Below are 15555 nucleotides of genomic sequence, written 5' to 3' on the forward strand. Positions count from 1 at the left end.
AACAATCACCCATTATAAATGCATAATGCAGAGTTATTAAACAATAAAACCAATAAAATCCATAGTATTAGAAGCAATAATAAAACCTTGGCAGATAAAGCAATAAAAATATATAAAAAGCTGAAACTAATAAAATAATGTTAATCCAAAACCTAAGCTCATCTAGATAGTGCCAGGTGAAAATTTCCAGGGAGATACAAGTCTCAGAAGAAGAAAATATATTTAATCATCACTCATCTAATTTTTAGAGGATGTGGGAGTTAAAGAATATGCTCTGCAAACAATTTTTACAATTAAAAACATTCATATGGAAGAAAAAATATTTTAGATGCATAGACCCCAAATCACATCAAGAAATTCTCTAATAGTTAAAATTAATACTGTGAATTGTACCCAGTAAGTGGGCATATTTTTAAAATACATCTTATGTAAATTTCAAAGCCAGCTTCCTATACACCTCTATAGTAGCTCTTCTATATATTATTAAGACATAATGACATAATCAGTAGCATACTTAATTGTTCCTCATTTGACACTAGAGATCAGTTATAATGACAAACCAGGCCTTCAGCCTTCCTCAAGTATCTATTTAAGGTTATTCAGGCTATCCTACTATGTTACCTTATCATGGTAAGGAGATGTTCCTAGAAGGGATGAGCAAACGATACCAGTAGGGTTTGCCAAGGGTATACATTCCCAGCAGAATCATTCATTGTACAAAGTTCATCTTAGATTTATTTATTTATTTATTTATTTATTTGTCAGATTTATATGCCGCCCTTCTCCAGTAGGACTTGGGGCAGCTCACAACAATAAAACAACCCGACAATAGATAGAAATTAAATAATATTAAAAACCGATTAAAATCCCCAAATCCCCAAGTTAAAATCCACGGCAGATAAGGGAAGTTGCTGAAAGAGCCATGTCTTTAGATCGGCGCGGAAGGTGCAGAGGTCAGGGGCCATCCGGAGCCCGGTGGGCAACCCATTCCAGAGGGTCGGTGTGACCATAGAGAACGCCCTCATCCTGGGGACCACCAGCCGACACTGTCTGGCCGAGGGGACCTGGAGGAGGGCAGCCCTATGTGAGTGCACTGGGCGGTGGGAGGTCGGTAGGAGGTGATCCTGCAAATAATGCCCAGATAAAGCAAGCAGGCATCTATATTGGACATCAGCAAAGTAGGAAAATTCTGGAAGCAGATGATTATTTTAGTGACACAGTAAAGGCATCACTTTATGTACAGGGAAGGTAATGATAAACCACTCCTGTATTTTTACCAAGCAAGTCACATGACTCAAAAATATGAAATGATTGATGATATAGTGTCAGATGATGGGCCTCTCAGGCTGGATGGCACTCAACATACTAATGAGGAACAGCTGAAGATCTTTTGGAGTATTAATGGTGTTTATGGTGTGGCTGCATTAAAGCCTTGGAGATGTCTACTTATTGATGCTGCCACACACAAAAGAAAATCCAAAGCTACAAAGACAAAATTATGGAAGGAACCTAGAACATAAGAAGCATGAATACAAGAAAGTTCCTCACACCGAAAGACAATTACAGAATGACATATTAGGCCTCAGCAAATTGAGATGGACTTTTGACACAGACAAATATATACATGGACAACAACAGATGGAGTGCACAAAAATAAAACTTACTATATTATAGCTTAAAGTTAGGTGGAAGAGCTCAATTATAACATCAAAAACATGAGCAGATGTTGACTATGAACAGACCACAAACTGCTCATGTGCAAGTTCCATAATGTGACCTTGAACATATGCCCACCATTCTCAAGTAGAATATCAGGAATCACTTTGAAGTCCTGAAGCTCATTAATAGACAACCAGAGGAACTGTGGAATGAGCTTAAAAAAGTCATTAAGAATAAAAGTGAAGAGAGATTGCCAAAGATGAAGAAACAGAAGAAATCAAACTTGATGTCAGAACAAGCTGTGGAAATTGCCAAGAAGAAAAGAGAAGCCAAACCCAAGAAAGACAAAAATCCAGAAAGGGAATTTATACAGAATTTCAAAGAGTTATTAGAAGAGACACTGTTACAATAGCATCTCTAAAGACATTGAAGATGAGAAAAGACATGGAAAAACAGGGAAAGTCCAAGGTTCTCCCTGCCACAAATAATATAAATTCATGTAGCTATATATTGATGGCTTGATTCAGTCTCACAAAATTAATGCACAAGATATAACCCAGACTCTAAGCTTTGAATCTAAATAAATTCATAGAGCAATATTATATTATCTAACATCTGTTCTAGCTACTTGGGGTGAGGGAATTACCGCCTAAGACAAATATTATTTGGATTGTTGTTTTAACTCAGGGGGTGTCAAACTCGATTTCATTGAGGGCTGCATTAGATATGTGTTTGACCTCGGGAGGATCAAGTGGATGTGGCCAGGGTGGGCATGGCCAGCTCGATGTCACTCATGTTGGGGGGCCCTCTGGTGGCCTGAGCGCTCTGGCAGAGGCACTGCGGGTCAGTCCTTTGCTGTTTCCAGGGCGACCCCACAGGCCAGATTTAAGCATCCAGCAGACCAGATCTGGCTCCCGGGCCTTGTGTTTGACACCCCTGTTCTAACTGATGGTTTTAGCATTATATGCTGTCCAGAATCACTGGTGTGAAATAGGCAGCCATTCAAATCATATAAATAAATGGATAAATTCCATAATTAGTTAAACCGATTACTGTTTCTCTTCAGTTTTAGCTACTCTGTAGGAATCCTTAAGAATGGAATAAACAGATACCAAATACCAGGGGTTTTAGCTTAGAAAAGCTAGAAAAACTTAGAAAAGTCCACAAAGTAAACCAGCTAAAGTCACATAACAAGTATTCATTATGTTACAAAATTCATATTTTTTCAAAGTATTGTTCAAACTACTGACTGGTTATAATTTGAAAGTAAACTCATAGCTGTAATTTTTATTTCAAGCATCAAACATTTGGAATGTTCCTGTCCTTATATTAGTTTCCATGTCTTCTCTTGGGTGTCTCTACCTGCTTGTGTAGCCTCTTTTGAGTGGGACATCTATTGTCATTTAAAAATTAGTATTGTGAGTAAGAGTAGTCTACACAACTAGAGCTAAGTACACTCCTGGAAAACATAATTTTCTTCTAACATACCTATAACATATGTTTACTACATCTCTTCCTCTAATTGTGGAATTTTCTTCCAACTGATTTACCTATATCTCTAGGATAGGTGAGTGCATGTTGAATTCAAGAGCGCTTTGTTAGATTTATACCAAGTTACTTTTTCACATATTACTCTGGATCCAATGCACAACAAAATATGTAAGGTGGATCTTAGTTTAGGCAACCTGGCATCTTCACAGCCATGCTGTAGTCATCATGGTTTGAACAGATATTATGCCTTAAGCAAATGAAGTATTGTCCTGAAGGAGCCAATAACATTTATCAGATAATGTTATAAATACAGCTGTCATTTATTTTTTTATTATTATTCTTTTAAAATTATGACAGACAAATGGGGAAAAATACAAAATTAAGAAATACTGTACAAGCATGGTCAAAACAAACACAGAAAATAATCTGACATAAACATAATGCTTTCTTACTCAAAATTAATTCTATATGTGGCTTTATTCCATTATAGTATTATAGCTTACCATAGCATCAATTAATTTCTCCCATTTAGGTGTGATGAAGTACCACATTCCAGCCCCAGCTCCTGGCAGGGTAACTCCTCTGATAAGTAAAATGATAAGCACTACATATGGGAATGTAGCAGTAAAGTATACCACCTATGGAAACATAAACAGATAATATAACTATTCATTCCGATCAACACTGTAAGAATGTATTTACAATTATACATATTTTCATGCTATTGCAGTCTAAGCCACTCTCAGCAGCTTACATAGAAAAAATGTTCTATGTAAAAAATTAAAACAGCCATGGAAAAAATAAAAGTAATATCACTGGCTTACTGTTCACAGTAAATTGTTGCACAACTTGTCAGTGACATTTGCTCATGGGAATATAAACATAAAAATAATAGAATGGTTTGCTAAAATGGTATGATGTATGCAAAGACCTAAATTAATAAAATAGCAATGTCTGGGGATAATTAATGCAAAAAGTAACTGCATGTCTCTCTCTAGAGAATATCTATTCTCTAAAGGAATATCATCCCTGCAGATAAATGCTAGTATATTAGAGATACATTTCTCTCTACACTATGACTGCCAAAAGAATGAAAATTGCAGAGTTGTCAGTTTTCTGGAACAGAAATGACTAGTCTAAAATTGTCAATTCCTAAGGTCTTTTTTAGTTATGTCATAAATTACATTGTGGTTTTTATTCCAGCAAATGTTTTTCCACACATAAAAGTTAAACATAAAAAACCACATTCTCCAAAAGTTCTGTTACATCAAGCAACCAGAAAACCAATGCTGTCTTCAGGAACTCGGTGTTGCCTGTGTGATTACAAAAGGGCCATTTTTGTCCCCCATTGCATGCCCTCCTGAATGATTAGATGGTCCTGTCTCCAAAACAAAATGTAATCAAGACTGATTGCTAAAAAAACGAGGAACATTCTGTAGATCCAGTAGCAAACTCTGGGGTACCATTTCAGCACTGCCAAAGGAGAAATAAAATAATCAGAGTGTGTTAATCTGATGAGATTGTAGGAGAAGGAGTGGCAGAGCCTGGGGGTGGAGTTAAAAAAAGAGATCACCCTAGAATCCCTACATAGTCAGATCTAAATTAAATTCAACTTCCTTTGGATTCCGTTGACCCTTATTTAACTCCAAGCAGTGCTAACTATTGGTTGAGAATATTTCTGTGCATAGGCATGAATAACAATAAATTAGTTTAATTGGACCCTCAACTGTGGAGGGTGATCTTTTGTGCCTGATAGAGATTGATAGAAGAGGAAAAAAATGGACTTAAGACCCACATTAACAAAAATCTATCTTGTCTAAATAAACCAAAAATAACTTTCAGGACCCTGAAATGGGAACCGATACTTGTCTTTAAGAATTAAACTTGCAGATGGCATGACAGGTTTCACGGTGGTTCTCCAAATATTGTTAAATTCTAACATTCATATTACTACTACTTCTGTGTCAGTGGCACTGAAGCGCTTCCATGATGAAAGTATCTGCTGGTGACATCACTGTTGCCCCGAGGATGAAGTTGCCCACCAAAGTGGTACCCATTTATCTACTCGCTGTCACCCATTTTCAAACTGCTAGGTTGGCAGGAGCTGCAGCATGTGATGGGAGCTCACCTCATCCCATAGCATAACAACTGGATCTCAAACGTAAGCCTGCCAATTGTCAGCCCAGCATTGTAACTTCATGAACCACCATGCTCTTCTACTAACATTCATTAAACCAAGCCATAATGGCCAATAATCAAGGACAATAAAAATTTATTCTAATAACATCTTAGAAGCCACTAGTTTCCACCCCTAGAATACATGTATATTTCCCCTCTCCCTTTTCTTTTTAACAAAGCCTGTTAACACAAATAATTGAACAATATTAATACTAGAACACATATCTTTTATTTACTCTAGCCTAAAAAGGAGGCAGGCTGGCACAGAGAACAAGTTATTTATATGTGTGATTCTCAACTGGGTAGTTCTTGACTAGGGATTGATACAAACCAACACCTTGTCAGAAAAGATGAGAGCTAATCCTTATTAGCATTATAGGTACTCGTTACATAGTTACTATGATTTTTGGACTATGATTACCTAAGAATAACATAAGGACACCTAAGCTGTAAAACACTAGAAAATAGCATTTTATTCTATTCCTCTATAAAATAGCATTATTATATTCTGATTTTCCAAGATAGCTAATCTTTGTTGCCCAAATTCATATTTTACCATATTCTTTAGTCATACGATAAGCAAATTTCTCTTCAATATATAACCTCCTGTATTTACTCCTCCTGAAAGCCAATGGAATCAAAAAGCCATGCCATGAAAAGGCCATGTATGAAAAATGAGAACTTAAATTTTAACCAATATGCATATCAAAGAAAAATATTTCACTAGCTTTTCTTGAGCTACCGTACACACCTGCAGGTATTAAGTTGCTCCAACATTTCTCAAAAAGCTATTACGCATTCCAGTAATGCTTAGATTTTGGTATTGCAAAATATATTCATTTCTGAATTAAAGCTAGAAATGGTCTAAAATAATTTCTTACTTTTCCTGATGTTTTTATTCCTTTAGCCAGGGAAGCATAGACAATTGCCCAAGCTAGAAAGAGAGACAGTGCCAAAGGCCACCTGATTTCACCAGGATATTCAATTCCTGCAGAAATCTTCAACACAAAGTACCTAAGAGCCAAAATGTCAGTAAGTCATGACCATTTGTGTATACCTAGCATCTGTATTAATTATAGTTGCTTGTGCATTTAAGATTCTATTCTTTTACTTTTTCATTATGATTTTTTAAAAATAAAAGCAGAGAACACTTCACAGCCATTAAAATCAACTTACGAAGTCCCATTGTCTTTTAAGATACATCTATCTTATCATTTAACATCCATTGTAAAAAGTTAACAAAAGGGGGAGGAGATAGGAGGGGAGGGGATGGGGGAGGGCAGGGCAAGAGAGAGGAGAGGGAAGGGAAAGGAAACTAACTATCTAAATTATTAGAACCTTTCAAGATTTAACTATTACATAAACAAAGGTTATAGCCTTGCATGAAGTCGCTTTTTCAGTGACTAGATTCCTCTATCATTTTCAGATCTCATTACTGAGTATGAGCTGTTTTCCTAAGTAGAAAATGTATTAAAATGATCTAAATCTGGAATTTACTTAGATGTATTCCAACAAACCTTGGAAATTTTATGAGTTGATTTTATGACTCCCACCAAAACTCTGGCTTCTTTGCAATATAGAAATAATTAAGAGAAGCTAATTTCTTCCAAACTCACAGTGCTGTTGTTTTTAATATACACCAAAGCTGAGTGCAATGAAAGTTTCGGAGACAGAATGCCGTAAAGAACATTTCATGATAAGTCTAATCAAACTAAAAGCTAATTATTGAGCTTATCCGGTGGTAGAGGGAAAAAACACTTCTTCTCTACCATTACTGTAGCCTAACAATATAATCTTATCAGATTTTTCCAAGAGGTTATTATGAAAAATACAAGTAGATTCTCAATGATGTATTGTAACATGTTTCCAAAATATTTTGAGATCAAAATCTCTTAGAATTACCACAATTACAATTATTAGATTTTTATTTCAATATAGACATATGGTATATAGTAAAGTCAAGGTGGTGAACATTCACGATACTCCTGTCTCGTAATTTCCCCACAACAACTTTATTAGGTAGGCTGGGTTGAAAGAGAGTGACTGGCCCAAAGTCACCCAGCTGGCATTCATGCCTAAGGGAGGCCTAGAACTCACAGTCTTGTGGTTTCCAGTCCCGCGCATTAACCACTACACCAAACTACCTCTCTGGAATCTGAATCTGGTTTAAATATTATGGATATATCTAAGGATATAACCAGGGGTGGGCTTCAAAAAATTTAGCAAGGGGTTTTCTGCCCGGTTGCTGGGTGGGCATGGCCATGGTGGGCATGGCCTAGTCAGCACCATAGCAGGGCTGGCGTTTTTGTCCTCCCCGGGCTTCAGAGGCTTTCTTCAAGCCTCTGGGAGGGTAAAAACAGCCTCCTCAGGGTCCGGAGGCCCTATTTCTGGTAGGCCCGTTTTTCGCCCTCCCCGAGCCTCCATGCACACCCTGCACTTACCTGCATCCAAAATGGGCCGCATGGGGACTCCTAGGAGGAGTGGGTGAGGCAGGGCCAGCCAGGAGTGGGATTTGGGGGTTCTCCGAACTGCTCAGAATCTTAGCTAGAGGTTCTCCCAAACCCCTGTGAACAGCCCACCCCTGGATATAACTAATTCTGGCTTTTGAGTCTCAATATAGGGGCAAGGTACTTTGCAAATTCAACTGTTTTTTACGTCTACCACTCCTCACCCAACTCCTCCCCAAGTAATATATATTACATCTAGCAGGAATACCCAGTACTACTTTGGCTCTAAGGCAGTGGTACCCAATCTTTCAGGTTCTGTGGACCATGGCAGTGGGTGGCAGAGGCGAAGAGGGGATAGTGTTGTGTATGCACACCATTTGCATAAATGAAGCTTTCCTTTTGCACAGCCCAGTTTCCAATAAGCCACAACCCAGTACCGGGATGTGGACCAGGGGTTCGGGACCCCTGCTCTATGGAATTAACATTGAAGCAATATTTAGGAAATGTGGCCACATTAGTTAAAATAATATTCTGACCACTGAATGCCAACCATAACTTGTTTTGCCGACACATATGCAATTATTAAATAACCTTTGTCCAAATATTAGCATCACTTCATATTAATCAATATAAACAGAGATTAGATATACAAAAAAAATCATACAGCAAAACTAGAGAAAAAGCATATAGAAAAAATTGCAATATTCTTTTCACTTGTTTTATTGATTGAGAATTTATTTATTCAGCATATGGCACTAGCATTATTTGTTACCATTTCACCTAGATTAGTAAAACACAATAAAATATAAATGTTAAAGAGATCTATGTTGAAATACCAACGTCTAGGCCATCTAACATATTGATTGAGAAGTGTATATATAAATAAAAAGGACTGTTTAGTCCTGCATCCAACGTTATCTGAATGATTTTCCATTTCCATAAGCCCTGTTGGGAGTCGGGTGACATCCAAATTTGATAAATACATAAATGAGGAATTTTCTTGGCCTTCTTTTCTGATATTTGTTCTGGAGAAGTTTTCAATCATTTGGATCAGATATGAAAATTGCAGAGAAAAGTGGGAAAATCAGCAATGTTCAATTGCTAATTGCTTAGTGCAGAGGTGTCAAACTCAAGGCCCGTGGGCTAGATCCAGCCCACGGGATGATTAAATCTGGCCGGTGGGCTGCCCTGGAAAAAGTGAAGGACTGGCCCACGGTGCCTTTGCCAGTGAAAACAGAGCTCGGGGAGGGAGCACAGGATCCTCGCGAGCTCAGTTTTTGGTCACAATGGCCTCCTGCAACCCTTTGGCAGTGAAAACAGAGCTCAGGAGGGCAGCCCTCCCGAGCTCCGTTTTCACTGGCAGAGGGTTGCAGAAGGCAGTCGTAGCTGAATACAGAGCTTGGGAGCCCATTTTCGCTGGCATAGCGCTTGGGCCGCCACAGGCGCCCCTGACATGAATGATGTCAAGCGGGCCATGCCCACCCTGGCCACATCCATCCCAGCTCCCCGAGGTCAAACCCAACCCTGATGCAGCCCTGAATGAAATGGAGTTTGACACCCCTGGCTTAGTGCTAATGGAAGATCACGATGGGATCCAATCATATCCTTAAAACGAGAACTTGATGCAAGATAGTTTTAAAAATGTAATACATTTAAATGTAGAAATAAAAGTATCTACCATCAAGTGGTTTTTCTGCAAAAGATTTCCTTTAGTGTTGTTTCTTTAATTATAAAACTTTTATCAAAAAATCTTACTTGAAATATTCTTCACTGCCACTGACAAAAGTCTTGTTGTTGACATGGCTGGTATAATTGACCATTGTCAAGTTTGGATAGGCACTCATACAGAAAGTAGAGTTCTTTATTTGCAACTTGGGATGGTCACCAATGATGCAGGAATCTGACAAAAGAAGCAAATCAAAAGGTTAATGCTATGGACCAAATTATATTCATATATGACTGTTGGGGAATTATAATTAAGAAACTACACTTTATGAGTGAAAATGTATTTCAGTTCACATATTTATAGGTAGTCCTTGACTTAAACCACAGTTGGGAACCAAAATTTCCATTACTAAGCAAGGAGGTTGTTAAGGGAGTCACACCCAATAGTTACAAATCTTTTTTTTTCCCCAAATCACTGTAGTTATACAGTGTATTACTATTACATGCTTGTTAAGCAAATCAATGACTTGTCAGAAACAGGCTGGGAAGGTTGCAAATGGTAATATATGATCCCGGGATGCTATGACAGTCATAGAGATACAGGTGAAACTTGAAAAATTAGAATATTGTGCAAAAGTTCATTTATTTCAGTAATGCAACTTAAAAGGTGAAACTAATATATGAGATAGACTTATTACATGCAAAGCGAGATAGTTCAAGCCTTGATTTGTCATAATTTTGATGATTATGGCTTACAGCTCATGAAAACCCCAAATTCACAATCTCAGAAATTTAGAATATTACATGAAATCAATAAAACAAGGATTCTACGGACCTCTGAAAAGTATAAGCATGCATATGTACTCAGTACTTGGTTTGGGCCCCTTTTGCATCAATTACTGCCTCAATGCGGTGTGGCATTGATGCTATCAGCCTGTGACACTGCTGAGGTGTTATGGAAGACCAAGATGCTTAAATTATTTGTCAAAATTATGACAAATCAAGGCTTGAACTATCTCGCTTTGCATATGAGTCTATCTCATATATTAGTTTCACCTTTTAAGTTGTATTATTGAAATAAATGAACTTTTGCACGATATTCTAATTTTTCAATTTTCACCTGTACATGCTAGTTGCCAAGTGCCTGAGTTTTGATCACATGACTATGGGAATGTTGTGACAAGTCTAACTGTGAAGACCATAAGTCTCTTTTTTTCAGTTCTGTTGTAATTTCAAATTGTTGCTAAACTAATGGTTGTAAATCAAGGATTACCTTACTTGTATACAAATACAATCTCATGATAATAACAAGCCTCTTAATATTTTGAACCACCTCTGCAAGCACTTTTGGTAGTGCCCCTACCCTGGGAAATAGCTCCCCCAAGAAATTAGTTTGGTGTGAACTTTGCCATTCTTTAACAAACCTATCAAAATAAAGTTGTTCTGTAGGTTTCTGGAAATTAACATTGCTCATATTTGGTAATTGTCTATAGTTACATTAATATGCTTAATGTTTATTTGAAATATTTTACCATGTAATTTTATTTAAAGTTTTTAATATCACCATTTAAACTGAAAACAATTTGCAAAATTCAGTAATATACATACATAATAAATAAATCCAATGTTCCGATATAAGCAACCTGTGTTTTATTAATCACCAATCGGGTTCAAAACTGATTATTTATTTTACTCTGCTCTTAATAAACTAGTTTACTGTATATAATTTGTTTCTCTGCATAAAAATAATTAAAAATTAGCAACATTATAAAACAAAGTAACATGTTTTAAATCAGTATAGTTAAATCAGCATAGTTAAATCAGTATAGTTTAAATCAGAACAGTTAAACCCTCTTTTTAAAAGCCATCCCGAGCTGCTATATCAGTGAGATGAGTGACATAGAAATATATATCATTTCTTAAGTTTCAAAAAAGCAATAAAATACAAATTAACATAAAGGGAAAAGAGGGAGTAAAAAAGAAAACTTAAAAGGTAACAAAAATACATAAAATAAATTTATATAAAAAGTGACCTCCAACTTTCTTCAATACAGAGACAATTGATGAACTACAACAAGGCCTCTATTAACTTTAAGCAAATAATATCAATACCTTAAAATCTTTATAATATGAATAACCAATATTAAAAAAAATCATATATTCTTAGTTTAATTTGAATTTAACGTATGAAAACCTATTAACTATAAATAAATCATAGCCATATATTTGACAGCACAGTTGAATCTTTATAAAAATATAATACAGGAGCAGACCTGCTCTCTTCATTCTGTTTTTTAAAGTCAATTTTTCTGTTTTCCAGCAGTAAGGCTCCTGTATATTAATAATTACAGAATTTCAGCAGATTCAGTTTAAGTCAGTGTCAAAATGTTGCAATTGCAAAAATGCTCCAATCAACAAAATTAATAAAACTGTTATATTTGTCGGCCATATAATACCATAACTTGGCACATTTAACCTTTTTTAATAAAATGGGCAAAACTATCAATTGTCAGCTTTAGGATTGACATCAATTAGTTAGAATTACTAAGAAATTACTAGGAAAAACTATCAATGCAAGAAGCACAAAAACTAGAAAACTGCTATGTCCTTGTTGTGAAGTCAGATATTTATATGTCCACCATTTTCAAATTCTGGTATGTAATTGCTATTACAAAGTTCAAAGTGTTTTACAAATGACATATAAATAATTTTTGGTGTTATATCTCAAACTACCAGCAGAGGGAAGAATAGTTGTATGCTATCCTTCCACACTTTTTTTTTTTTAATGTTTCCTATATTTATTTGGGAGTTAAATACTTTTTTGAATTGAAAAAAAAAAATATTTGATTCTATATGTCTCATATTATAAACCCCCTAAATAAATAGCTGCTTCTTATTTTCTAAGCAGCATATTTTTATTTATATTGCAGCCAGCCTTCCTTCCTTTGAGAACCTGTATGCTGCAGGAGCCAGAAAGAGGGGTAAGAAAATATCTGAAATTGAGATAGAATTCCAACCCAATCCAGATTTTGGGGAAGGGATTATCGATGCTACCAAATTTCCAAATCACAAAAATTATATTAATTGAAATTTTAGATTCATTCATTGAAGATGCTGTTGAATGCATATTTGTAATATTTGTAAATAGCATATTAAAATTATTGCACTGGTTCTCCGAAAATCTATATAACAATGGAATGCTATGTATAATCTACTCAGGAGAATTTCTCATTCAGTGTAATGCGATTTACTCACTGGTAAATGTGTCCATAATATTACACACAAGACATTTGTATTTATAGAACCAGGTTATATGTGGGACCACCTCTCCCCTATTACATCCATTTAGTCCATCAGGATGGGAAGTCAGGGCATATTATGGGCCCCATTGATTAGGGATTCTCATCTGATGGGACCACAAAAAAGGGCCTTCTCAGCGGTAGCCCTTCTTTGTGGAATATCATTCTCCCCTGAGGTACAGTTGGCCCCCACTCTGCTGCTTTTCCGGAAGGCCTTAAAAATATGGTTTTGTCAGCGGACCTGGGGACCACAAATGGTCCTCAAGTGGTGGTTGCTGCCATGAGGGGTGGGGTGGGAATTTTTTTATGGATTGAATTATATGGTGTATTTTTTAAGTTTTGTAAGCTGCCTATTTGTGAGTTGGGTGGCTATATAAATTTGTTCAACAAATTTGATGGTAGTCCTAAAAGGTGCATTATAGTCCTAAAAGGTGCATTATAGTAAAGCATATATAGGATATATAGCAGAATATAGAACCTCTGGTTACAAACACTTCTGACCACGACCAAATTGGGTTCCAACCAAAAAATTCACTTTTTTTTTTTTGGTGGACGATTTCCCCTTCCACACCATTTTTTTTGTAAGTGCCAAATTTGCAAAATTATGTTCGGTTCACGATCAAATCGGTTTGTGACCAAAGTTATGGAACAAATGATGGTCGTGACCAGAGGTTCTACTGTATGTGTAAGATGGATTGACTTGTCTTGTTTTGACCATATCTGAGCATGAGCAAGATCTCAGAGTGACATATAAGGTCATTTTTGCTGCACTGCAGCAAGCTTGACTTTTGTTTTTGTTTTTTTAATACAGCTTAGTTTTCTTGAGTTGGTAATTTGCCTGCACTAAATAATTCAAGTCAGCAGAGGGAGCAGCCCTTTTGCAGCAGGAAACAGAATAATCTTTGCATGACTACAGAAAATTGAGGCGTTTCAAGTTTTTCCATAAGCAATTAAATATCCAAGAATTCAATAAATTTGCTTGTTTTTATGATACCAAAATTGTTTTAAGAAATAAGACAAAACATTCTAGTTGCACAAATGAATTGTGCTTCCTCTTAATACATATCTAATATGATTTCGAATTTGTTCAATTGTAGAATGGGCAAAAGCTGTTATTTATTTCTTTTTTTTAACTTTGCAAAGCAAATTATTGATTTACAGGATGTTTTAAATAACTCTACCACTTTTTTTTTCCACTCATTCATATAAATATTTTTTTTTCTTCCATTCAATCATGTCCAATTCTCACAGCTTGCCTGGACATGTCCCTGCAGTTTTCTTGTTTTTCTTTTGTTTTTTAGATTTTTTTAAAAAAATCCCCCCCCCCTTTATTATTTATAACTCAAAACAGAGAACATATCGGCTAATCCTTCCTCCTCCTATTTTCCTCATAATAGCCACTCTGTGAGTGGGTTGTGTTGAGAGAAGTGTGACTGCCCAGAATCTCCCAGTCAGCTTTCATACCAGTGGTGAAATCCTGCTGGTTCTGTCCGATTCGTGCGAACCAGTAGCGGCGGCGGCATGTGGTTCAGCGAACCGGTAGTGGTGGCAGTATGAGGCTCCGCCCACCCACCCAGACGTCTTTACTTCCTTGTTTTAAGGAAGTAACCCATTTTTGACTTTCTGTGCATGCACAGAAGTCTTTGTGCATGCTAAGAGGGTCAAAAATTGGATGTGACAATGGCACGCGCACACTTCCAAACCAGTAGGGAAGGTAAGTAGATTTCACCTCTGTTTCATACCTAACATAGGACAAGAACATTTGTATTTATCTTAATAACAAAGTGGCTCAGGAATGCTCTAAATTCTAAAGTAAGTTCTCTTGCAGTCTATAGTCTCATTGAGTTCCCACCTTTGGATCTAAAGGAAACATATCAAGAGGGGAGTAATTTTTTTATATAGCAGAAAGCATGGATAATGCTATAAACAACAGAACATTGGGACCATATATAGCACAAAATTCTATAAAGAAATACATAAAATATTTTTAAAAAGAATTTTAGAACTAAGAAAAATGTCCTTTAGCATCTTGCAGCAGTAAGCTGAAAAATAAAATAAAATAAATTCTGAGGCCTCCTAAGAGTGAGCTTAAAAAAAAAGAAAGTAGAAAAACCTTTTGCAGGGAAAAATAACTTATGGAACTTTTTAAAAAGTTAAGGTAAAATATAGATTGACATAGTATCGGTTCATTTTTATTTTAAAAACATATGTATATTACACCTTTCAAATTTAACTCTTCTCAGACTGATTTACTAACGTCATTTTTTCTTTTGCATTTCTGTTCCTGAGCACACATGTATCTATTCTGTTAACCTTCAAACTGAGTAGTATTCATGTTTAGGGATCAGAAGATACACTCCACTTATATATGCAATATATATATATCACTATTTGAAAATAGTTTTCTTTCACATTGCTCTTATTGCACTGGAAATAGTGTATTTATCCTTAATTAGGCAATTCTTTTCCAGCTGTTTTAAAATAGTGTGTGCTTTTAATATACCTACCCACACATACACACTTCATTAGCATGATTAAATCTGATGGATTCCTTACTTGGAATGAATTATTTGAAGAATTATTTGAAAAAGCCTTAGTAAGGCTTTTTTGTTGTTGTTATGACAGAGTTCACTTAAACTGCCAAGCACTGTTCTGTGAGTTTTCTTTATAACATTCTTACCCAGGGGAATCTACAATTAATCCCATCAACAGTGAGCTTGTGAGGACATTAAAGACCCATAAAATATGTACTGATTTTAACTTGAGTCACGTTATATTAAGTAATGATTTTGTGATTATTAGTTGTATGACCCAAT

The 15555-nt window shown here is 36.0% G+C and overlaps 1 protein-coding gene across 1 annotated transcript in view; it reads right to left on the reverse strand.

Moving 5' to 3' along the window:
- SLC6A5 (solute carrier family 6 member 5) overlaps positions 1-15555 on the reverse strand; it is an 80470-nt gene that overhangs the window by 36434 nt on the left and 28481 nt on the right. Inside the window, exons 7-9 of the mRNA XM_070935341.1 lie at positions 9531-9675; positions 6210-6342; positions 3654-3788 (exon numbers count right to left, since the gene is read on the reverse strand). Of these exons, the coding sequence (XP_070791442.1) occupies positions 3654-3788; positions 6210-6342; positions 9531-9675 (413 nt within the window). The remainder of the gene's footprint in view (positions 1-3653; positions 3789-6209; positions 6343-9530; positions 9676-15555) is intronic.

Source organism: Pituophis catenifer, unplaced genomic scaffold (genome assembly GCF_029215685.1).
Source record: "Pituophis catenifer annectens isolate HBS135680 unplaced genomic scaffold, rPitCat1.0.hap2 SCAF_1, whole genome shotgun sequence".
Lineage (NCBI taxonomy): Eukaryota > Metazoa > Chordata > Lepidosauria > Squamata > Colubridae > Pituophis > Pituophis catenifer.